Here is a 24,589-nt window from a genome sequence, read left to right on the forward strand (position 1 = left end):
TTATGAAACGTATATATGCACGATCCTTCGCAGTAAAGCACTATTTGAGCAATAGTGAAAATCAGACCTGAAAAAAATTTCAGGCCTGTACGGGATTCGAACCACTGACCTCATAACCGCAGTTCATACATATGTTTCATATGTTTGTTGTTGTTTGATTTATCATCTACGGGTTTATGTCGAATTAATTTGATGGCCTGCTCCCAGTTGGCTTGTTAGCTCAATTGGTAGAGCGCTGCACTAGTATCGCAGAGGTCAGTGGTTCGAATCCCGTACAGGCCTGAAATTTTTTTCAGGTCTGATTTTCACTATTGCTCAAATAGTGCTTTACTGCGAAGGATCGTGCATATATACGACAAATATTGATGTACGCAAATTGTGCAATTTCAATTTTACAAAATCCTGTTGCTTGGTGTTTTCCTCGTTAACGACCTTCTTTCGGCGAGAAACTGTTTTATGTAAGACTGTTTTCATGAAGATGTGGACGTGAGAAAGATCTTTTAAAAATATTGTTTTTCTCAAAGTTTAGAGATTTTGATACACCAAATGGATTCGTAAAGGAAATAAAGTAGTTTGTCGTGTATTCTGATTTTCTGGGTGATAGTCGACCAAAAATTACATTCATCATAGTTGATTGGCAAACTGAACTCTCTTCCGTCTAAAATTGTAAAATTGGTTGAAATTTGAAACTTTAAATGTACGAATGTCAGTTTTTTGGTCCAAGGACTACTTCGCATCGCTTGTGTTGGGTGGTTTTTCCTCTACACCTTTCAGATGGTGCGCCTCTTTGCGACAGCCATGATATGTGTTATGAGTCCATGGATAGTCATGGCCTTATCGTTACCCGGTTTGTACACCGACACTTTTCGTATCCGAGGTTTATAAGGCGGGGGTGGGGTGCACTTAACATTGAAGGGCCAATCACACTCGCCCGTGTTGTAGTTGTAGTGTAAACCTCTCGGACAGGTCTCTCTCTTCGTCTCTCCCAGCGAACACGAGTAGAATCCTGAGCAGTCGTAAGGGTCCGCGTAATTTCCGTTTGGTCGCTCAAGGCAGAACTCCTTGTCCACTATTAAAATACAGAATAGAGAGTAACAGATGCGTGTAAACGATGATTACTTCCATGTGAGCATAAATGTTTCATTTTCAGATAAATTTCCAAAAATAAATTTTCAGAATATTTAGAAGCCATAGTATGAGTCACATACTCTATTTGTTCTGTTAAAACTGATGTAGTTTGCGATTTTCATAATCTAAACCTCATAGTGGTCTTATTGTCAACGGTGTTGTTCCACTGCATTTAAAACGATTGCAGATATAAAGCGCCCATTTTACCTATGACTTCGTTAGTATTTGCGTCGGATTTTATGGCTGGTTTAACTGGTTTTACTAATGTCAGTGGTCTGTTTCCATTTCTGTCTGAAAAGGGAAGAAAGCAAAGAACGAGTTTGGAAAGTTTCCATTTTTGTATTTTTGGCCCTTTTTATAAATAGGATTTCGTGGACTTATATTCATTAACCTGTCACGAATGGACAGATTGGAAGCTCTTGGCTCCCCAGTTAACGGATATAACTGACTTGTCCAGAACCCGAGTCGCACGGCAATATACCTGGGGGAAAAGATAGTTTTCGGTCGTACTCAAAGGTTTAAAGATCTGGGTGGACTTTCATCCAGCAAAAAATTGAATAAAATGTTCATTCTTGAGTAAATTTTTGATATGCCTACCTGTCACTGGATTGCTCGAGCCCAGGCTTTCACCTGTGTCCATTCCTTGACGGTGGGTTGGTTTCTCTTCCGGCTCATTGGATTCTGATTGCGCAACTTCAGTGCCTTCTGTCGTCCGGCATGGAAAGCTCTGTGGTGTATCACATGACTTCAGTAAGGCATTGAACACCATTCCCTTCAGACAATGTCTCTTTGTAGCTCTGCCATTAAGACATTGGTAAAATGATGTACAGTTGTTGGGATCTTCGTAGAAGCCATCATATTTAGTGACGCAGAAGTTTTGGTCCACTGGAAATTGAGGGCAATCAGAGATTTTCAATTTCAAACAAAACAGTCAAATGCTTATTGCTCATCGAGAGAGATATGTCTTAGTTCCCTTTTGCCAATTAGAGAATGAAACTTCTGGGCCATTTCTAGTTTTCATGCAGTTTTGGTACAACCACCATCGGAGTCAAATAGTGGACGGGCCGAGGCTTTTATTCATTAATGTTTTTGTCTTTTACAAACGTGTAGTTCGATTTTTATTTATTCGAATTGCTCGCTATCGTCCCCAGCGGATTCAATTTTTCGATAATTATTTTCAAAAAGTTATAGAGACATTGTGCATTTCAAATGATGAACAAGAACAACTACTCTACATACCTCTTTGTAAGAAATTCGGGGTCGGTTGGTGTTTGTTCAGTTCCATCCTCGGGGGGGGTATCGCTGGACTCATAAACTTGTCAGCATTTGGAGGGCTGATGAGTGATCTTTGGCTACATGGAAAGCTAGCCGGATTGTCACATGACTTCAAGATATCATTAAATACCTGGCCCTTACCACAGCGTCGTCGGTAGGTAACGCCTCTTGTGCACTGATAGAATGTTGCACAATCCCTGTTATCTTGGTAATAACCATCAAGTTTGTCTTTGCAGAATGCCTCGTCACCTATTAAACCCAAGAGAGCAAAATAAACGTTGAGAGGATAAAACTGCTTTTAACTCGATGGCTCTTGTTGAGACTTGATCCCAAGGGATCGTAACTGCTCTTGACTATTTTAATAGCACTCACTGGTGTCTTTATCTCAGATGTCAGCTTACTCGATCATGTTAGAAGTTTCCTACCTGTTTCGTCGTTACTTTTCCCTAAGTTTGGACCTTGACCATAACATTTGATTGTGCGTGGGTCACTTCCTAGTAGAAAAGGAGGCATTACTCAGTGTGACCTGACGTGACGTGCCTGCTAAAACGGGAGGTGAAATCAGATGATATAAAATGAACTGACAAACAGATCAAACACTGACTGAAAATAGGTCGTCATAAACATTCTGACTTCTTCCATAGTTAAGAAAGGGATAAGTTTCTAAAGAAAATGTGGTACTGCGTTGGTGGTGGTGGTGGTGGGGGTGGGGGGGGGGGTTAACAGGTTAATTTGGTATTTGGTTTCATCAACTGGGTGGATAAAATAAAATAGCCATAGTATATTTTTAACTCTTTACTGTTGCCGATTTACATTTAAACTCAGTTAATAAATTAAACTAAAATGTCACAGCTGTAAATAACTTAATAGACATAATTACCCCTTTTCCTCTGAAACAAAATGGTACTGTCGTTCAACTTCATATTTCGGCGATAAAAGGAATTCTTAAAGAAAGATGTTTTTCGTCTTGTCACGAGCGTAGGACAAAGTAAAAAATTGAGTCCCCATGAAGAATCGCTTCCCTACTCCGATGCTCCACCATTGAGCGACAGAGACTGGTGAGCAAGACTCATTACGAAGTTCATATATGACACGTGCGTCATGTTTTGTAAACAGAATAGTAAAGAAGGTAAGTTTTGTGGAATTCTTATCGTCACAAAATGATTGCATTTCCGACTAAATCCTGCCGATACTTTATTAACCCACAAACAGTATATCCCTGGTTATAGCTCTTATTAGTTGAATCTAACGCGTGACTAACCTTTTATGAACCCTGAGAACTGCACAGAAGAGGTGAGATCAACACCATTCTTTAGCTCTGTGATGGTCGACTCCACTTGCTCTCCGCTAACACTTGTCAAGCGTATTCGCAAGGGAAATCCTATTTTACTAGCTGATCCCACAAGGAAGAAATTATCATCTGTTCTCGGGAGACAAATCCACCTCTCTCCATGGAAAATCTCTAGTCCGACCGTCACTACCCTGGAAGAAAGTAAAAAAGCCCCGTGAGGAAAATAGTTTTCACTGATAAGGATATACAGTAGATAATTTCAGGTGTCTCCTTGGGCCTAAAACGCTCATTAGAATGATAAACATCACAAGGAAAGATTTCTAAGGAATGATTTTGTAAGATATAAGAACATTCACGAGCAAAAGTATTGCTTCACTCATCACGATCAGTACAAAACATTACGAGACGTCTGCAATAGCCGCTGCAGATTTGATCTCAGTAACCTTCAGCTATTTAAAGGATAGCCAAACGCATTAAACGTTTCTAATCACGAATGACGACATAACGTTCTCCAGAATGACCCGTCGCAGACTTCGAAAGCTACCAGTGATAAATATATATACGAGCGGTTTTCGTCTTTTAATCCTAATTTGGCGCATATATCACAAAGAAAACCTGCCTGGAATTTCGAGGTTGAAGTTTCATGGCCCATGGGTTGCTTTCCATGAATCTGAACTTGATATTCCCATTGATACCGGCTATTTTTGGACAATCAATCGCTCTGAACTGAGTCTTCCACTGGTTCGAACCAGGGGCATACAAGTCGAACCCTGAAATAAATTGACGCAGTCAGTGCGAATGTCCGTACATTACTGGAGCGCTTAGGGATAAAAAAATTACGCCTTTTGAATCGAGTGCTGTTGTCGGAATGAAATAAGTTATTCATTCGCAATTTCGGTTTTATGAGTGAATTTCAAAAAAAATTTCTCTTTTCCTTCTTTCGCCTTTTATACGATGTTTCTTAGCTTTGCGGATGCAGTTTTTGATCCCTATCGAAGTTGCATGATTGTTGGAAAAATACCTAGGAACAACTTAAAGAAATGTTTGGGAGGGAGCAGGAACAAGGAAGAAGGCACAGGAAAATGGCTCTCAAAAGAATTAGAATTAGTAGAAATAGTTAAACATGTTTTCGGAGTGATTTATACTGGTATTTGTTTCTGTCATCTTAATGCAGAAAAGCAACATGCAATTACTTTTACCTTGTTTGCAATTTCCACAACGATCTATCACAAACGCGTATATTGGGCCTAAGATTGGTGTCTTGGGTATTCTTCTTTTTTCAGTCAGATCGGCAAGAATTCCTTCACCTGTAATCTCCACACACATTCCACAGCCAAGTGATTTTTGAAACTCTCCGTCACCTGCTGCGACCTTGATCCAACCCTGATGGCTGTAGTCTGATGTTAAGGGGTCTAGAGAACACGCTCCACCTCCTCTATAATAACCATAGTAGGAGCTCTGTTTTGTGATACATAGAAACAGTAATTGTTGTATCGACTGACGTAGACTTCAAAAGTGGAGACAAAACGCACTTTATGGGCGTTCGTATGGTATGAAAATTTCGTTTTTGTTCAATAGTTTTATGCTATTCTAGCCCTGTTTTGGGGCTGGATCCCTCGTGCATCAAACTATCTGCCGAGAAATCTCGTTCTTGTTCAATGGTTCTATCCCCATCCTAACCCTTTTTAGGGGCTGGGTCCTACGTGCATCAAACTGGCTGCCAACGTAAAAGACACTTACGACAAACTACACGGGAAACTTTACACCATCCCCCAAACGAAACAATCTTGCAAATAGACATTCAAGCAGCTTCGTCCAAGAAGAATAAACGTTATCACAAGTTTTAATTAGAAAAAATGGAGTTTGATTCACCTGTGAGACATTTTTCATCTTTTATTCAATGCTGAAAAAAGGCCACTTACGTTTCCGTCCATCAGTTGACCACTGTAGTGACGCCATATTGCCATAAGATTTTGAAAGTCCGTCACAGCCTTAGGGTAAAAGAATGTACATAATTCACATTTGTTAATATAACTTTTCTTGGGTACTGACTCAAACATCAATTACAATTAATACTCTTTTGAGTCAGAATAACTGTTTTGTGATGATAGATTGAGAATTGCATACTTAGACAGCTCTACTGTAGAGATAAATGACAAGCAGAAAGAAGGCGGCACCATAAAAAGTCTTTTGCAGCGAGCAGACTGGATGACTAAATTATGAATTCGACACCACTGCATGGAAATGGAAAAAGCTTTTTAAGAGATGCAAAGCATCTTTTCCTGGAAATTAATGAGTCTGATGAAGTACATTAAAAAACAAAACAAAACAAAAACAAACAAACAAACCTTAGAAAATTCTACACCCAGCCAAAGAACCAGTATCACTAAGCTTTTTCGTCTGGTTAGCAAATTCATTGCTCTTAAAATCTCACTCAAAATTCTGCAATAATATATAAGAGTAAGTTGGAGGTCTGTGCTGTGAATGATGGAACTCTTTTACCAACTCCGAAGGAAAACTACTCCTGCACCTGTCTCACTTCTTAATTCGTTGCGAGACTTGATTCATGTTATCAGTTTAAAGTGGTGATTGAGCGTGCACTTCAAAACCATATCACCTGCTATCCAGTCAAATAAGTCGTGTTAAATTTAAACAAATATTACCGAAGTAAAATATACTAAAACAGTTAGTTCCTTACACTTCTATGTACCTTTAGCTAAGATTAAAAAATTGTCGCAATTTAAGGTTTGAATTCAACCTTTAACTTAACATTCTTGGGTGAATGACATTCGCTAACAAACAAATCGAAGCTTGAAATGAATTAGTATTGATATTGTAAGCTGGTGGTAAAACAACGATCTCAATGATTTCTCACTTTCATGATTCATCTTACTGAGTCCTCATATTATCTGGAATTAAATTGCCCTAAACTCGGATGTGGTAATATATGTTTCCATTTACACGTCTGTAGACATAACTTACCGTTTTCATTGTTGTTACTAACGAAAAGGAACAAAGAACAAACAATAACACAAAAGAGCATTACGAAACCATTATTCTTGACCTCATTGGCATGTCAGTTTAACGGGTAATTTCAAAGGTCAGTGGTATTTGTAGAGGCTTTCGCACATCCTTCTATGGTCATACCCTCTTGCCATCCTTATAATCCTATTGGTTTATCATGTGGACACCATGTTTCAGTCATGAGCACGGGCGAATGCCTTCGACGTGCGCGGTATTTTCGAATACTTAATATTTTGTGTTGTTTTAAAAAGGCCAAGGTATAACTACAGCGAATGGTTAGAAACCAGGGATAACTTGTGATCAGAGTCAGAGCCTTGAACCTGATGATGACTTCCGTTCAGACTGTCGAAACGTCTGTCACCACCACAGACAGCATTCCTTTTCGGGACTACACTCACCCACGAGATCAGACCACGCAATCACTAGGTGTTACTCTTGAAAAATGCACAGGAATGTTCTTTCAATAACTGATTTCCTTTCACAGACACCGAAAAAAGCCACATAGGATACTGTTGAAACTTCTGATTAATATTTTATCCCACTTAGTTTGATAGCTGATGGAACAGTCCCTCATCGGTGGAAAGAGATCCACTATACACACTCTTTTACTCTGAAAATCTCCAAGGATTCTGTGAAATCTCTATTCACCATAGCTGTAGTTGAGTTCCTTTTGATTTCATGCTCATTTAAAACCTGGTGTGAGTCCATAGCTAGTCTCCAAGTTTAGAAGAAGAAATTTCTTGCACTGGCACCTCGCAATGTTTTTCAATTTTAACTCAGTTCAAGTGCAAAACTTTAAAAAATGGTTTCTTTAATTGTACGCCAAATGTCCATAGACACCAAAGGGTAAATAGGTAACTGCATAGACTGATGAACACACCCAAGAATGAAGAATCCCAGATGGATGGGTTATCTCTCCTCCACTGATGTAAGATCAGTGGGTGAACTGGGAAAGTAAACTGTATGTGAGGGTGGGGAGGTGTTAGTAAAGGGCTGTTCCTGTCAACTATCAAACTACGAGAAAACTGCTTCATTCAAACACAGTTTCCTCAGTCATCAACAGTCAGTCAATCATAGCCAAGTCAATCAGTTAGGCAGTCGATCGGTCAGTCATTAAATTAGTCAATCAGTCAAATAGCTGGCTGTACAATATCTAATTGATGCTTTCCTGATTTTTCTAGACGACATCGGTAACAATTAATAATTGAATCATTAATAACAGCTGTTTAAAGTCCGATGGAACATAAAACCGTTTTATGAATAATCATTGGCTCGAGTTAACCGAATGAGATCTGATTAGATTGAAGTATATATGTTCGTATCAGTTTATGGTACTGGTTCGTACATAAAATGGTTGGAAACTTTCCTTGGCAACAAATCATGAGTTTATTACCAGATGCACTTGGTGCATTACCAGATACAATCTCTCTCATTCTTAGCGCCATCTTGAACCATATCCTCAAAAATGTAATTTCTAGTCACCAACTAAACAAAGAGCATAAAGTAAACGAGAAATACTATCCAAAGAGTAAGCCTTCATCGTCGGCGAGAAAGATTTTGAGATCCTCGTTAAGTCTTACAATTCTTTTTATTCTCTTCTGTTGCTTTGTAGATGTCTGTCGATTAAAATAGGCCCATCCAAGAATAATGGTTAGAATATCTATACAGGCTAATTAGGAAATAAATATCAGAGCATAGAGAGGAACTCTGCTTTACTGGAATAAGTTTTTTTCCAAGGTTCGGCTGGAAAATATCTTCTTAGATTTGGAAATAAATGCAGACTTGTCTGGTTGGTGGAAGCCATGCCAGCACACATTACATCATTCATGTAAACGTCTGAAGATATTGTTCGTCAATGCGAGTTACAGTGTACACTAAACTAAAATTTTTAAAGTGTTCTATTTAAGGCAAATTTTCCATGAGATAAATAGTGGCCACTAGTACTGAAAAAGGATTTATCGACGAACACATCGCAATCACTTCTTAGCTAGTAGTTTCTTTCCTTTTCTTTGTTCCCACGGGTTTTACTCTGATCTGGTATATCACACATCTTTTCTTTTGGATTAAACAACAAAGGCCCAGGACACTCTCTCTCCTCTGACACTCCATTAGAGCAGACAATAAAGCTCTTTTGTTCGAAAGGATTTGTGTAAATTCCGCTTGACTTTCCGATGCAAAAGGATTTCAATCCTGAGAGAAGAAAGTTAAATGTTAGTTAATGTAAAGTAATATCTCAACAATTATGGAGATTGGGGCGTTCTTAACTTCCCTCATCCTAACAGCATGCAGAAAGTGGACCGCTTCTGAGGCTAACGCAACTATGTTTTATTTCACTAAGATTTCCTTCGTTTCTCAGGAGAGCATTCGACCACGAAATCAGAACTTAATGAACCTTATATCTGCATAGGTACTCAGATTTTCTCTTTTTTCCTTTCACACTCTACGTCGTTCTTTACCAAGTTTATCGTAGCTCACTCACTCACATATTTTGTGAATTATTTCCCTTTTAATTCAAGAGATACAGAAAGAGTGAATTCCTTTGTATGGAAAAAAAATGTCCTCACTCGAATCAACTTTTGGTTTACGCATCCCTCCTCTGTAAGCGTTCATTTCTGATGCTCCGTTCGGTCCATCTGTGGCAGACATCCTGTCAGGACTGTTATGCAGAACTTTGGATCCACTAACGCGTCCAGGTTTACCCGATCCAATATCTTTACTACTTCCCATCCCGCTCACGCTTTCACCTAAAAACAAGAGTTAATACAGGGGAAATAGAGTTCATAGGATAATGTGAGTAATAATAGTAATATTAAGAGTTAACAGAGGATTTAACTCTGCTAATACCAAGAAACGCTTTCGGTTAATTAGTCTTGTATCTCTTTTTATTTTAAACCGCCTCCCGGTTAGCTCAATGGATAGAGCGCTGGACTGTTGTGCGGGAGGTCGAGGGTTCAGTCCCCGGCCGGACCAACACTCAAGGTCTTAAAATAATTGAGAAGAATATGCTACCTTTCTATAACATCAAGAAATGGCTAGATATTCTAGTCTTCTCTGATAGGGACGAATAAATGGAGGTCCCGTGTCCTACAGGGTTAGAGGTAGGAGACGTTAATTTCCCACGCACGAGATTACTGTGTGATGGATGTCCTCCCCTGGGGTGGGATGGGCGGGTTAGGATTGATTGTAAAGCGCTGTTCATCTGTCATTGTAAACAGCGCTCTATAAGTGATAAATTGTAAAATTGTAAATTGTAAAGTGCGCTTAGTGTTATCTTATCCATGCAGGTCTCCGTAATGATGACGCTGTAGAAGTATCGCTGTCTGATTTCTGAGCATTATTTAAATAAGGTAAACCACGTCTCTTTCGATTCTCAAAACTTTCACAGCGCAATTGGATTCATATTTCTCATGCTGTCTATTTTTGGTACACTTCTCGGTTTTTTGGTACACTTCTCGGTTTTTTGGTACACTTCTCGGCTTTAACCATTATTTCATTATTAGGACGAACCATTAAGATAACGCACAAATAAAATTAAGGATTACTTACCACTGCCTCCGTCCTCTTGAAGTCGAGTTATCAAATACTCACCGTGGACCGAATCATCTTGGTGAGTAGTGACGTCGAGGCTATGTTCATGGGTCACTGTTGAAGAATCTTGTCCTTCTGTATGCGGACTTTTCCACCGAGAAGCTTCATATTCTTGCTGTCGATAACCATGACTGTGATTAATAGAGCCATCCATGCTTGTCATATTCTCGGTTTCAGGATCCCCGTCACTGAACACCATTCCCTGCATAGCAATAGCGTCAAGGTATTCCTTGTTTGCTTCTAAGATACTCTGGGCGATATTTCCACTATCTTCTACTGCCCTGGAATCATCTTCAGGTATATTCTCTCGTGCCGTTCCTGTAACTGTTTTGTTGGCGATACTAGATAACATAGAAACGACCTCTTTGCGCTTAGAACCTAACTCAAGCGGCCTATCGATCAAGCTTTTTAAAATCTTAACAATGTGATGACCTTTGGCATCTGATCGTCTGTTAAGAGGATTCAAAATTCTCCCAGGATTTTTCAAAATTATCTTTAGTTGTGGATGGCTCTGAATTTGAACAAAATCGTGATTACCTAGCGGTTGCTGCTCAAGAAAGGGATTTTTAATATTGGCATTTTCCAGCTGCTTCGTTACACTGTCCGATTTTAAATTGGTTTGAAAATTGTTGTTCGGAGAGCTCTCTTTTTGCTCTTTGAATTTATCAGAGACCTTTTCGCTGTCAGGTTCTTGATTTGGGTCCGTAGTCACTGCAGTTTCGTACTTTCCACCCAAAGAACCTTTTGAATTTGAGAAGTTTTTCTCGTACGTAGTAGATGCTTGTTGATCTACACCTGTTATTCCGTCAGGTTTGTCGATTTCGCCACTCTTCATGGTCTTTGTTTTGTCGTCTGTTTTTACTTCACCTCGCTCTCTGTTTTTACCTGTTTCTAATGATATCGTATCGTTATGGTGTAAAGAAAGCACGCCTCCATTTTGCTGTTTGGCAGAAACTTTTAACTGCAGAATAGGAGTTTGGTAAGAATCTTTCTGCTGGGTGAGGTTCGTTACATTCTGCAGATGAGGCGGTAATATGATTTTTGTTAAATTCCTTGGAAGGGCGGGCGATTCCTTCACCTCTTGTTTCTGAGTCATTGACTCTGGCTGACCAGTTTTAAACATTACCCGAAAATCGTCAAGTTTATAATTGTTCTCGCCGCCAGGTTTCTGCTGCGGTACAATAGGTTCTGGTTTTGACCCATTTACTGGCTGCTTCGAGGTATTCGTCTTATCTTCCTGTATTGCGAAGTCATTCTCAAGGCATTCAGACAAAGTGCAGTTAATCACAGGCTGTTTTCCACTGTTGTCCATGTTAACTTTAAGTTTAAAGTGAAGTGGCATCGAACTTATGGAATCATTTGTGCTAAACGTATTGGTCTCGCCCCCAAAATTGGCATTTTCTGTTTTCTTTTCGTTGATATCAGTTGTAAGCTGGCCAGGATTTTTTAACACCTCACCTTCACTAATGTGAAACTCTGATGAGTCAACTTGAACTTTTTGACTGTGGTCAGTAAAGGAATTCGTGTTTCTATACTGATCTACTGGTTCTGTCGTATGTTCTCTATCCAGTGTGTTCTCAGTGGCAGTCTTCATTTCATGCTGCACACTCAGAAGTTGGGGATGTGAGCCATAGATGTTTATAGCAAATAACTTGTGAGGGGTTGGACTGAAATGACTTAGATCATTCGATGACAAATGATTTTCAGAAAAATTTTTCAAGCGAGTAATACCCGCTGAATCACGTGAATTCTTTGTTTTTCCTTCATAACTCACCCACTCCTTTTGATCCATTTTCTGACTCAAGTTGCCATTACTTGCTGGCTGTAACTTTTGTGAAGGCGACACAGTGACTGAATTATTGTCCTCAATCGTTGGGTTGGAGGCATTTTGCAAGCCCTCGTTGTTCTTTGATTTAATCTTCGTTTCAGGCACGAGTTCGGGATTTTTGGCCTTCCCATTGGGTAGAGTTGATTCCTCTGAAGTGATATTTACCACATTATCTTGAAAATGTCCTTGAAATCTTCCGCTACTCGCAGATTTATTTCGGTTTGTTCCAGGGAACTGGACACCGTTGAATATGTTGATTGAAAACAACTTGTGAGGTTGCGGTACCTTTGAAATCGCCTTGTCATCTGGTTTAGTTGGCTTTTCGCTTTCACCTACCGAAAAAACCCTCAAGTTACCATCTTCTTGTAAAGAAATCCATCTATTGCCTTCTTTTGAGTCAAATGGCCCTGCAGACTCGGCCTCAGCGCCAACAAATTTTACATCTTCTGGCACATCACAGGAAGATATTACTGGATTGAATTTTAGTCCAGTTGGACAAAATTTCTTTGTTGCCTTTTCACCCTGGCAGACGTAAAAAGCGGTCTCGTCTTTTGGATCTGCATATATTCCATCCTCTTTGGACACACAGAATCCTTCATCGCCTATTAAGCATCAAAACACTTAATTATTTTTTAGTCTAGCTTTTATATTTTAATGATATACATGAAAAATTACTCAGTTCTGATTGGTTAAGAAAAATGCAGTTTTCAGGCAATGCTATGCAGCAGAGAGTTAATTCAGTACAGAAGAGGGTTAATTAAGTGCAAAAAAGTAACAAACCAGACATTCTGATTGGTCAATAATCAAACAAACTCACAGAACTACTAAACTCACTGAACAATTTCTTGAACTGTTTGGCCAGACTTTGAACTTTTTTGCGCCTTAAAGATGTGAAAATTTCATTTTATCATATTTTTTTGATCATACGCGGTTGTTTTGACCGAATGTCACTTGCTGGGTTTGAATAAATAATTTTTGCACGTGAAGCGCGTGCTTTTCTTCTGCGTAATTATAATAAGCTACGTCGTATTTTTTAATGTATATTATTAATACATAATCACATGATTTTTCTCGTGTAATTTGGAATAATAAGCACTTGTAAATTTTTTTAGAAGACCACAATTTACACTCGCTCTACGGGCTCATGCAATTTTGTTAGTCTTTGAAAAACTTTAGTCGTGCTTATTTATTCCAAATTACACTCGAAATCATGTGATTACCTATACTAATAGAGAGGAATAAAGTTTTAATGTAGTGCAAAATACAACAAACCATACATTTTTCACGATTGATAGTGCGGGTATTGTTTCATAGATGGATGTTTAGGCATTCGTAAACTATCAGATCGAGAATCTTGTGTGGTCAAAGGCCGATCGATGCTTAGCTTAGGACGCATATATATAACATTACTGAGTTTCCTTCATTATCAAGCCACGGAAATTACTTTCTTTTAGCCTAGCTTCAATTAAAAAAAAATTAATGAAGGGTTTACTAAAAGGCTTTTACAAGTGAGATCTACATTCCAATACCTATGAAATTTGTATCATATGATTAGTTCGTTTTATTACGCTGGTCCACCCATATGGGAGCTTGATAAGTTTTAGAAAGGAGGCATAATAAAGTGACTCTCGTAAAAAAGATGCACCAAAATTGACGGAAACCTCGTGCTCGCCTACCTTCTGGAGAAGAGGGTCTGTCACCTTGACCATAACATTTAATTCCTTCAGGTGATCCCCCTGTGGAAATGTCAGGAGATCAAGATTTAGGTGAAGATCGAAGTTCTTTACACAACAAAAATTAAACGAGAATCACATCTCCTCCTCCCTACGTTGGGAAAGACAGAATATTTCTATTTAGAAATATGGACAGAAAAGTAGCTTCTTTGACTACCTACTCAGCCCATTATTTTGTTTGGCTAAGTATGGAAGGGTTCACTTCTGATTTAGTTATCAGTGAGAACAACTCTACAAGTGATTTAGTGTGTCTCTCACCTCTCACTTCAGTGTCCGAGAACTGAACATCAGAACTGATAACCTTGTCGTTTCTAAGAGCGTTGATTGTCGCCTCTAGCTGTTCATTCATGATACTAGTCAAGCGCACCTTCAGTGGAAATGATACAGCACCCATTCCTTCGTTGGTAAAGAAGTTATTCGTCGTTCTTGTGAGGCAAAACCACTTGCCTTTTACCCGTTCAAAGGCTTCAATGCCAGCCACAGGAACTCTGCAGAGTAGGAGATTCATGAAGAACGTTTGGCAAACAAACAAACAAAATAAAACCAAAAAGTTCTTTATGTGTTGATTGTGCGTGGGTAGGTCACGGGTAGCTAATGGAGAAACATTTTTGTGCCGTTACTTACTTAGCATTCATGGCTTGTAGTTTGAAATACATGTCATTACTGCCAGTAAAACGAAACTGGATGTATCCAGTTGGTCCCTGGGCTGATGGGCAGTCAGCAGCTTTGAAGCTGATCTCCCACAGACCACTTCCAGTCTGAGGAGGAAGTAGAGCCAGGTCTCCTAAAGTGAAACAAGGATAGATTCTGAAGTGATTCAAACCCCTCTAAGAACCCCGATCTCACATGAGTAACAACTTGAATCATTCAAATTATTTGTCTTGAAATTATTGAAAATTGCTAAAAAAATGCAATGATTGATATAATGAGAGATGTAATCAGAATTGCAGTGAAAGGCCGTCAGCACCCTGGTTCAGTGAATCGTCTTGGTCGACGATTATTCCTTTTAAGCTTCCTTCGACTGGTGGTGAGCCGTCCAGATCTGCTGCAGCAGGCTTTCCACTTCCAACAATCTTAAGACACACTCCGCATCCAAGAGAACCCTGGAAGTCGTGCTTTGATGCAGCCACATGAACTATCCCTGGTGTTTTCGTTACAGACGGGGGCATGTCCATCGAGCAAGCGTTATTTCCAGCGTCAGCATATTTTGCCTGGGTGATCCAATAAAACGGCATGTGAGACTTTGAAGAACATTGTCCAGTATTCAGCACGAGCTCCATAATATTGACCATCTTAATCGGGCAACTTCCCTTACCTCAACTTACCTTTCCTGTTGAATCACTGACAAATCTATTGTACATCGCTTTTACATTCTCAAGGGTTGTGTCTCTTTTGACGAGTACTCTATTCTGGGGATTTAGAGAGACATCTGTTAAATTCCTAATGCCTTTTACTCAGAATAATCCAACAATGAACGAATGGGAAATGGCTGGCAACTTTGCCAGATAATCTTTTATCAAAAGTAAGCAGATTCAATTGAACTATAACCTCCTCTAAAGTACCTTTCGGAGATAATAAAATTGTCATGCGTGAAACAATTCTGATAATAGTAAAGTACATGGACCACATAATGAGTAAAGTCACTAAATGGAGAACATTTCGAGTCGGTTCAAGACCTGTTGTAGGCAATCCACAAGTACTCATCTATGAATAATTGCATAACTAGGGTTAAGACTTATACCCCTCACCACGGATACGAATGTCAAATGTGAAATTTGACATTAAGTTGAAATAGCTATGAAGAAAAAAAACAGGGCAACGGTGATGATGAATAGTCGACGATTAACGATCTATTTTCTACAATGGCTATGTGTATACAGCCATTACTAAAACAGTACTATGATGGTGAACATCTGAAATAGTACTATGATTCTGAATATCTGATATAGTATAGCCTCACATTACATTGCCGTTTATAATAATAATAATAATAATAATAATGATGATAATAATAATAATATCAATTTCAAAAGCGTATTTCCATGCAGTGTTCTAATGCACTTTATAAAACTGTGCGGGAAACTTTTCCAGACTGCCAGCGGCAGTTTACAATTAATGAAGAAGAAACTTTACAAATGCCCCCCTCCACCCAATTCCCGTTTATCCCCCACATAACCTAAGACTGGATCTGTTCTATCCGATATAGAATTAAGGTGTTGACGTTCTTTTTTACCGTGAATACTTACCTCTCTACCAAAGGTAAGAAACATCCAATTTGTTGTTATTATTAAAACTAGCCATCTCTTTGAGGCGTGAGACTTACGGGCAGACATTGGAGAACTATTTGAAAATATTAAAAACAGACAAATGCAATGTATTCCTGATTAGTTCATGGTCTGATGTAAAGTGGGTATTTTAGCTAAGATAAGTGAGATGCTGGTTTCTTCTTTGCGAAAATATAAGAAGCGATATCTGTTAATATCATTCAAACAATATTGAATTGAAATTGTAAACACAGGGTTTGCTGATAGTCCACATTCGTTACTGTTAATTGGTTTTTATCGTCAAGTGTATCTACAAAATTCCAAATTGTTTCATGGCCTGAGGAGAAGGATTGAATTCTCAGAGTGATACTCAGCTAATGTAGCACTGCTAATGGCAATAAATTAAGTCAATTTTGTAATTGCGTGTATTTAAACTCAAATTGAAGTTTCGAAGAAATTCGCGGAATTCTCGCTTTCAAATGTATTTAAATGAAATTTTCAATCTTCAAATTACAGAACGAACTGGTAGAATCAAACCATTTTGCCACTGGCTGGTTATTCTTAAAAACATTTTATCATTCAACTTACCTTTCTAGATAACTTACATACTCCAAATGAGCTCACAAGAGAAATTATATTTTTTTATATTTTTGAAAGAAAAAATTCAGCGAGAAGATTTCAATGTATTTAATAATTCGTTTGATTCCTTCTTGAGCTAAGAAGGTCATAAGGGCTTCATAGTGTCTTCCCCGTGACAGGTTGCTGTCAATGACAGTTACACGAGTACTTGACTTTTATTTAGTAGAGCAGTTTTCAATTCCGGGATTGCATTAATTTTGCTTTACCTTGCTCCATGATTGGTCCAGAAAACTTGCGCCACTCGATCGCTCTACCAATCATAAACAAAACTGAACCCAATCCCGCTTTGGAAACACGTACTTTCCCGCGCTTAAGAGATCTTTAGATAGTTTGCTCAATTGTTCTTAATTCGAGTTTCATTGGCTTTCTGAGATATTTTCCTTTCTTCTGATTGGTTTTGCCGTTGCGTTACTTTCACAATTTCTCCATTTAGGTCTACCAAACAGATTTATCTTATTTTGAGTCACTCATTGGAACCATTTTAGAACTTTAGAGAAGGCAATAAGAAGGATAAGAAAAAAAAAGTTCAAGAAATCAGAGCTCGAAAATTACCCCATTTGACTTCGTTTCCAACTAGCTACTATAACATTTAGTAGTAAACAATATTTTAGGGTAAATTATGTTTATTTTGATCATGTGCGCATATATTCATCGCGGTATTTGACTAGGAAACGGCCACACGTTTTCGTCTTCCTGAACGGCAAAGCTTTTAATTTGATACAACTGACCATTAAAATCTTGCATTCTGCTGCTTTAAAGTCATTTTGTCATGATTGAGTTAACGTTTTTAACGGTCAAATCCATGGTCCAATAATCCCACAATGTTATGTTAATATGATATCTCGCTAGTTTTATCCAACTCTGGTATTCTTGTATAATAAGATAACCTTTTAGCAAACATCACATAATATGTGACCTGCATACGCATATATTCACATATTTACATGAAGCACTCTTATTTTAGAATACAAATTACGCACTCGCATACACTAATTTGCTTGAGCTGTTCACCGTGTTACCCAGGTTAAGTGGCATATACCATACCTTAAGTTATATTACTCACCGGCCATAAAGAAGCCTTGCAAGAAACTGAATTATTATTATTTTGAAATGATTTACATTACGCTCTGTTAATGTGGTAGAGTGGCACATAAAATCCAGAAACTTAATCAGAATTTATTGGAGCACCTGAATCCAACCAAAGTGGCCTTTTTTATTGTTTTAACCGTTTACTCATGCTGTCAGTGACCAAAAAGAAATATTCATAAAATATCAATATGTATTTTCAAGCAACAAGGTATGAAAAGAAAGATAAAAGAAAAAATAACTGGTAGGGCTCAATACCAGCTCCAAGCGCTAAATTTATGAGAAATGTATCGAGGAAAGCACCAAAAATTAATGTGAGTGGGAAGACTTTGAGTAAAAGGTGGATGAAAAAAAAAATACCAAACCAGAAGTTGAGTTGTCGCCGATTTAGATGATGTGCATCGGTGATCTGTGTTTACTTTTCCAAGAGTATACCATCCAAAGTTATACTCACTCTCTCCCATTCCTGGTTTTCCATCAAAATCGCATCCATAGGCTGAACTTGTGTAGTTATCAATGTGCCAGGCGGGGTCACTTGGGTGACTGGTCAGAGCGGTGCAGTTCCTACATTCAATCCCTCGGATGTAGATGCGTTCGTAAACTCTACATTTGCTGTTGAATGTTGCAAAGAAATTGTGGTGTTCGAGTTCTGCTTGAGCATAGTCCTTGCACTGAGGACCATATGTGTTGTATTTACACGTCACCCTAAGATTGGTCGACTGCGTAGCAAGATGCCTCATACGGGCCAAGGATAAACGGTACCGGTCCCAGTCTATCTCTGACTGATTGGGGTGATGCTATATCGAAGGCGCTCGTCGAGGGTAAGAGTAAACGGTAAGTTTGGTCAGCGGGGAAATTATGAAACCCGCGAATATTTGCGAAAGCCCGCGAAAGGATGACATTTAAAACTGAAAACACACTAAAATGCGTAATCATGGCGGCGACTATTCAATCGTCTTTAAACAAATCGGAGATTGAGTTCCTTGAGGAAAACCTTGAAAATTGTTCTGTTAAAGACCAGTACTTTTTGGGTTATTTCGATGGGACAGGAGACGAGTTCGAGGATATAATCGTTGCAGATTAGTGACGTAAATTGATATTGGAGAAGATTCTTCCTAGTGTGGGACTGACTTAAGACTAGGCTAGGCTGTGTACAACTCCTGAAAATCTTGTTCGTTATTTTAAGAATCATTTGATGTTTCAGTGTTGACAAGTTTTTCGTATTACATTACTAAAAAAATTGACTTAACGCTCCAAGGAGAATCTTTCTCAAACTTTACTTTTTAAGAGATGAAGCTACCGTCTAAAATTCAAACGTTACTGTTAGGTTTATTAGCGCATTGACAACCTTGTAAATTAGCTCAAACACACTGAAAACATTTGTATTAGTTTTTGTATATCTTTATACTTTGTTCAGTGCGATCTTACACATTTCGGGTTTGAACTTTTCGTTGGGAATAAGTGGTACAGCTTACATAACATATTTTATATTTAACCGCTGTACTATAAATTTGTGTGTTCGACCCTCGACGAGCGCCTTCGATATAGCATCACCCGACTGATTGTCACGTACGGGTAAGCACTGAATTCGTAAACGGCTGGTTACGAAACCGCTTTCGATGGTAACCAAAAGATTGTATAAGAGTCTATATGAGGCCGGGCAATGAGCTGAAGTCGCAGTACTCGTGAAATGGCTCGATCTCTCCATTACAAATCAGGTACCTGCCAGATTGCTGTACGCCGTTATCTTTAGCATTCTTATAGCTTTTGTAGCATCTGTGTTCACACCGCTGTCCAGTATATTGGGCGGAGTAGTTACACGTAAACCTGGCATCATCAGCATTGCAATTCTCAAGGCACTCTGCTCCATAGATGCAAGGATTGGGCTGGCAGCATCTGTTTACGCATACATCTTTTCCTTTCTCATTAGGTCGGCCTCCCTGTTTTTTGTTTGTTTCTTTTTTATTTTTCCAAATTTAAACAAAGTTACGAGTCATGATCAGTGGTTTCCCCATTCTCAAATTTGCGCGCCCGGGGAATTTATTCAATGTAATTGATATTTATGGACCCCTTTTTACTTGCAACTTCCTAAATATAGAAGGGCTGTTACTTTCTTCAAATTTTTCTCTCACTTCTTTTGTCTTTCTAATTGTAGTAACGTAAAACAAAAGGTTCACTTAACTTCTCACCTCTACTGTATGCACTCTAACCAGATCATAGTACCGAGCTCCTGATTTGAATTTCAGCCCACCCTTTCACAGCGTCATTCAACTCGCAGTTGTTTTCTTGGACACTGTGGAGGTAGTTGATGGAGACACACAAACAGTTGTCACTGCACATCAGGTGACATTGTGCAGCTGTCTTAACTATGTATCTCTCAATTGCATGGCCGTCGTGGGCGTGATCGTTGACGACATCTTTTCCCAACGTAAACTCGAATTTTTGGCAAACTACTTTCTGTTGCTTTGTGAGAACGTTAACAATACACAATGCCATTTGGAGGGCTGCGATACTTATAATGGACGATGTCCTACTCATGACGTAAGAACTGGAAAATGACAGGGATAAAATAATTTTGAAGGAAATGTCATCGTACAGTCATCGTTAGTTTAGTGTTATTATTACCGCTTATGTAACCATTACCAGCGCTTTCGCAGGGTTAAAGTCGAGACTGCGGCTGACTGACTTTATAACCACCCTAGCTATATACTGACTAGCGCGGAATGATAGCCAGATACGACACTCCAAGTACGAGTAGCGCAGGCCCTAGGTGTAATTATTTACTCCTAACTAATATTAGGTAACTTAACAATATTTGACACAGGTAATTATAAGTTTCCGGTATTTAGAAACTTGGAAATTAAAAAAAGTACAAGGAATTAAAATAGTTACTGTCTTCAGTGATCTAGTGAACTTTTTGGATCGATCTATTGTAATCTGGGTTAGGCCTTTAAAGATTATGCAAGTAAAAGTAGCATATTATGCCAGTAGCATTCCTTTTTTTCGCGAAATTATGTTAAAAATATGCTCTTTTTTCCAAATTATGCCCCTTTTTATAAATTATGCTCTTTGAAAAAATTGCAAATAAGTCCAAAAAATACATTTTTAATTAGAAGCCGTTAGTCTACAAGAAAGAAACGTAACAAATCCTCAATGAAATTCAAGTGAACATGTGGTTCATGTTAACCCGGGCTCAGAGCGTTTCAGACGCTGCTCAGTGATTCACAGTGAACAACAAATGCTACAACTTGAACTAAAACTTAAAACGTTGAATAACGTTACCAAGTGCTTGGGAGTAGATGATGAACTGTGATCAAATTGTAGCATCAAAAATTATTCGATAATTATCAAAATATGCGAATTATGCTAGCATTGCTACTTAGCAGAAACTATGCCAGTTTGCTCAAATTATGCCAAAAATTATGCTAGCATAATCTATAAAGCCCTAATCTGGGTGGTGTTGATTCTGTCTGGTTATTATTTTTGTTTTTTCTTACTGGTTCACAATTCCCCGCCACAACTAAGGTACCTGGATCGAACCTTAAAGCACAGGGACAATGAAAAATGCGACTGAAACAACGTAAACTTTATCCTTTTCTTTTCCTTGTTTAGAATCGTTCACACTCTTCTTTTTCTGATTCAACATAGTGCAAATTTTTTGCTTCTCAAAATTCAACTACATCTTCCATACATTTCCTTGTAATTCTGCTATTACGTAATAGCGATATAGCTATGAAAATCATGTATATCAAGTCTTGGCTACTGCTGACGTAATTTGCAGGCTTCTTTCTATTAACAAATGTTAAGAATTTTTCAAAAAGTTACATACCGGTTTGTTTCTGCAATCTACAAGTACAGCTCCTCAGAACTGCATGTGTGCGTTGAGAAGGCGAAGTCTGACGAGGAGCTGGTGTATCTGTATCTTATCATTACTGTGCGAAGATCTATCTACAATTAATGATAATTTCTTTTCAGAAGGAGAAATTCAGAAACTAAAAGTGCCGACAATTCGATGTAAATAATTTATCGTGTAAACTAACGAGTGGATCAACCTCTGTGATTTACGATCATTAAAGCGTTTGTTATCGAATGGTTGTTGTATAGCTTTTAGTCGTTGACAAGTTCAATAATTATATTTAAGTCCAGAGAGTTTTTCTGATTTTTCTGATTAGTTATTGTTAGGTATTCATAATGATTCTGGCTCTACGGCACTCATTCTCAGTCTTAATGAGTTGTATTGATTGCGTAATCGTAGAAAAAGTCATGGTAGAGCGGGATGGGTCTGCATGAATGGTTAGGTTAGAGCGCCGGTCTCTTGTGCGGGAGGTCGAGGGTTCGAGTCCCGGCCGGACCAACACCCAAGGTCTTTTAATAACTGAGGAGAATGTGCTACCTTTTTATAATATCAAGGAATGGATAGACATTCTAGTCTTCTCGGATAAGGACGAATAAACCGTAGGTCCCGTCTCCCGCATTTATTAATTAATTAGTTATTTGGTTAGGCAGGGGACGTTAAATTAAACGTTTCGTATTTCTTGGGGAGAGGCTCAGCTGGAAATGTGGAAGTAAGTCCAACAGAGTGAATGCTGCAGATAATGACATAAGTTATACGAGTCCGTATGCGTTTCTTTAAAACGTTCAAGACCTATATTTGACCCACTTAAAAAATAGCCGTTAGTGTCCTTAGGACACCTGTGCATACATAGATATGGGTATATGGATAGACGTAGAATTCTGGCGTTGCAGTAAACTCAGATCATTAACTTGGCAACTGTATAGTGAGAGAAGCGGAAGTTGTTTGGACGCCCGGCCGGTTTTCAAAAACTAGACTGATATAGGAGCAATTGCTAATAATAAATCTGAAAGGAGTTGTGTAACATTGACAAATTATTGTTTCATACAGATTACGGGGTTGTCAGTGCAAATATAGCCATTACATGAACGACGTATGCGATATATTACCGTGGATTGAATTGAAGCTAACCAAGCTCTTGTAGAGGAAAGACTTGAAAACAAAACAAAACAAAAGTAAAAACGGTATTCATTAAGTAATAGCTTTAAAAGTAAGCTTTACCCTACGTGATGGCCTAGGCATTAGTAAATTATAACTGGATACAGCTGCTTTAACTGATTAAAATACTCCGACAGCACATCACTGCCACGCAAACATTATATGCTAATGACTACCTTTTGTTAAGCATGTCAATCTAACATGATACATGACGTGCTCAGAAGGGTGATGGCGCTATTAAAAGTGATGTGTATACGTTGATACAATGTAGGTTAAAGTATTTTAGGATGTGCTTTATTGTTATTCCATCAGTGTCTCTGTTGCACGGTTTGCTCTTATGGTGATGTAGAGATAATTTTCAAAGCTACTGACAGGTAAGGGAATTGATGCACACAAGATTAGCTGGACAGCTAGTAAAGTCGTTTTTGTCGGCTTCCTTCAAATGGAGGAGCAGGTCTTCACTTGTCGTTTTGCAAAGTAGAATTGTACTTTTTTTTGGAATGATTTTGTTTTTTTTTCTTAGTCATCTAGGAGGGGGAACATTTGGGGTCAATTAGAAACCAAAAAAAACCTAGGGAAAATCATCTAAATCCGCAAAACCACAAAAAAAATTCGATTACCACCAGCAAAAACCACAAGCAAAACTGTCAAAACCGATAAGTTTTCATATCCCACTTATCAAAATCCTAATTGATCTGATAAAATGGTGACAAGTGGAGCATACAGAGGTTTCGCGGCTATTCTAGATCAGTGGAGGAACGGGATTGTCGCTCAGATCGAAGAGAAACCGGAACCCAAATAGGTGAGACCGAAAACCACATCGCACATATCAAACCCGAAAACCCGTAAATATATTTTGGAAGAGAACCGAAAACCAAATGCCAAAAAAAAGGAAAATCTGCAAATTGCAATGAATACCAAAACCGAAGTTTTTTTCATATATGGGCACAAAAACCGAAAAACTGATTTAAAAAATATGGCCAAACCGAAAATTCCAATGCTCCCCTCGCAGTGGCGGATCCAGAGGGAGGGTCCGGGGGCTCCGGACCCCCCCCCCCCTAACAGACCTGACGCTTACAACTTTGAAATTGAAATTCTTACATCGACAGGATCGTATATCACTTTTTAACTAGCTGATCTTTTTAATGAATCCAAGTAAACGGTAAGCTGCCAAGGAATTATAACGTGCAACCGCGACTGGTGGGAGGAGGTGTGGGGCAGAAGTAATTTGCCTCAAAAGAGTCCAACAGTCCTTTCTGAACCAAAGTTTGGACCCCTCCAATCAAAAATTATTGGATCCGCCCCTGCCTCGTCTACAATGCAAACGAATCAAAGACTCTTGTGAACCTTAAGCGACTAGTCCTAAAGTTATAATCTTACATTCATTGTTCGGTACTGGAAAGATCTGGAAAACAAAGACACGACTAAGGGTGGTCTGCTCAAATTTCGATGATGGGAATAGGTTTTGGTTATTCGTCTTTGTTTTACTGTAGTCAAAATACATTGGCCTCTATCGACAGAATTTTCTCTTGCTCTTGTAGGGATTTTTGTAACTGATTTACTATCGATGATTGAGATGAAAAATTTAATCGGGGTGGCCGAAGAAAAAGCTTCAAAGATCAATGGGTTTGCAATATCAGCAAAAATTATTTTATGTGCATTAAGTTATTTTTGTAGGTAGAGCTTTCTAGAGCCAATTATAATCGATAACATAAAAAATGT

At 38.6% G+C, this 24,589-nt stretch overlaps 2 protein-coding genes across 3 annotated transcripts; both read right to left on the reverse strand.

Annotated features, from left to right (window-relative positions):
* Nucleotides 1-125: 125 nt before the first annotated feature.
* LOC111344405 (uncharacterized) lies at nucleotides 126-6,768 on the reverse strand. Of its 2 annotated transcripts, XM_088763530.1 has the most exons (11): nucleotides 6,677-6,768; nucleotides 6,043-6,136; nucleotides 5,617-5,685; nucleotides 4,894-5,152; nucleotides 4,314-4,464; nucleotides 3,665-3,885; nucleotides 2,829-2,897; nucleotides 2,368-2,652; nucleotides 1,726-2,013; nucleotides 1,336-1,419; nucleotides 126-1,069 (listed from the first exon to the last, which is right to left on the reverse strand). In XM_088763530.1, the coding sequence occupies exons 2-11, from the start codon at nucleotides 6,109-6,111 to the stop codon at nucleotides 771-773; spliced, it is 1,794 nt and encodes a 597-aa protein (XP_088619656.1). In that variant the 5' UTR covers nucleotides 6,112-6,136; nucleotides 6,677-6,768; the 3' UTR covers nucleotides 126-770. The 2 variants fall into 2 exon arrangements, with proteins under 2 accessions (XP_088619656.1, XP_088619657.1); XM_088763531.1 differs by lacking the exon at nucleotides 1,336-1,419.
* A 1,312-nt stretch (nucleotides 6,769-8,080) lies between these two features.
* LOC111344406 (uncharacterized) lies at nucleotides 8,081-16,859 on the reverse strand. The gene is made up of 10 exons (XM_088725743.1): nucleotides 16,720-16,859; nucleotides 16,114-16,207; nucleotides 15,193-15,276; nucleotides 14,835-15,078; nucleotides 14,492-14,651; nucleotides 14,126-14,355; nucleotides 13,811-13,870; nucleotides 10,265-12,736; nucleotides 9,283-9,462; nucleotides 8,081-8,908 (listed from the first exon to the last, which is right to left on the reverse strand). Exons 2-10 carry the CDS (start codon nucleotides 16,198-16,200, stop codon nucleotides 8,706-8,708), a joined length of 3,720 nt encoding a protein of 1,239 aa, XP_088581869.1. The 5' UTR covers nucleotides 16,201-16,207; nucleotides 16,720-16,859; the 3' UTR covers nucleotides 8,081-8,705.
* Between the last annotated feature and the right edge of the window lie 7,730 nt (nucleotides 16,860-24,589).

The sequence above is a fragment of the Stylophora pistillata genome, chromosome 6 (assembly GCF_964205215.1).
Source record: "Stylophora pistillata chromosome 6, jaStyPist1.2, whole genome shotgun sequence".
Classification (NCBI taxonomy): Eukaryota; Metazoa; Cnidaria; class Anthozoa; order Scleractinia; family Pocilloporidae; genus Stylophora; species Stylophora pistillata.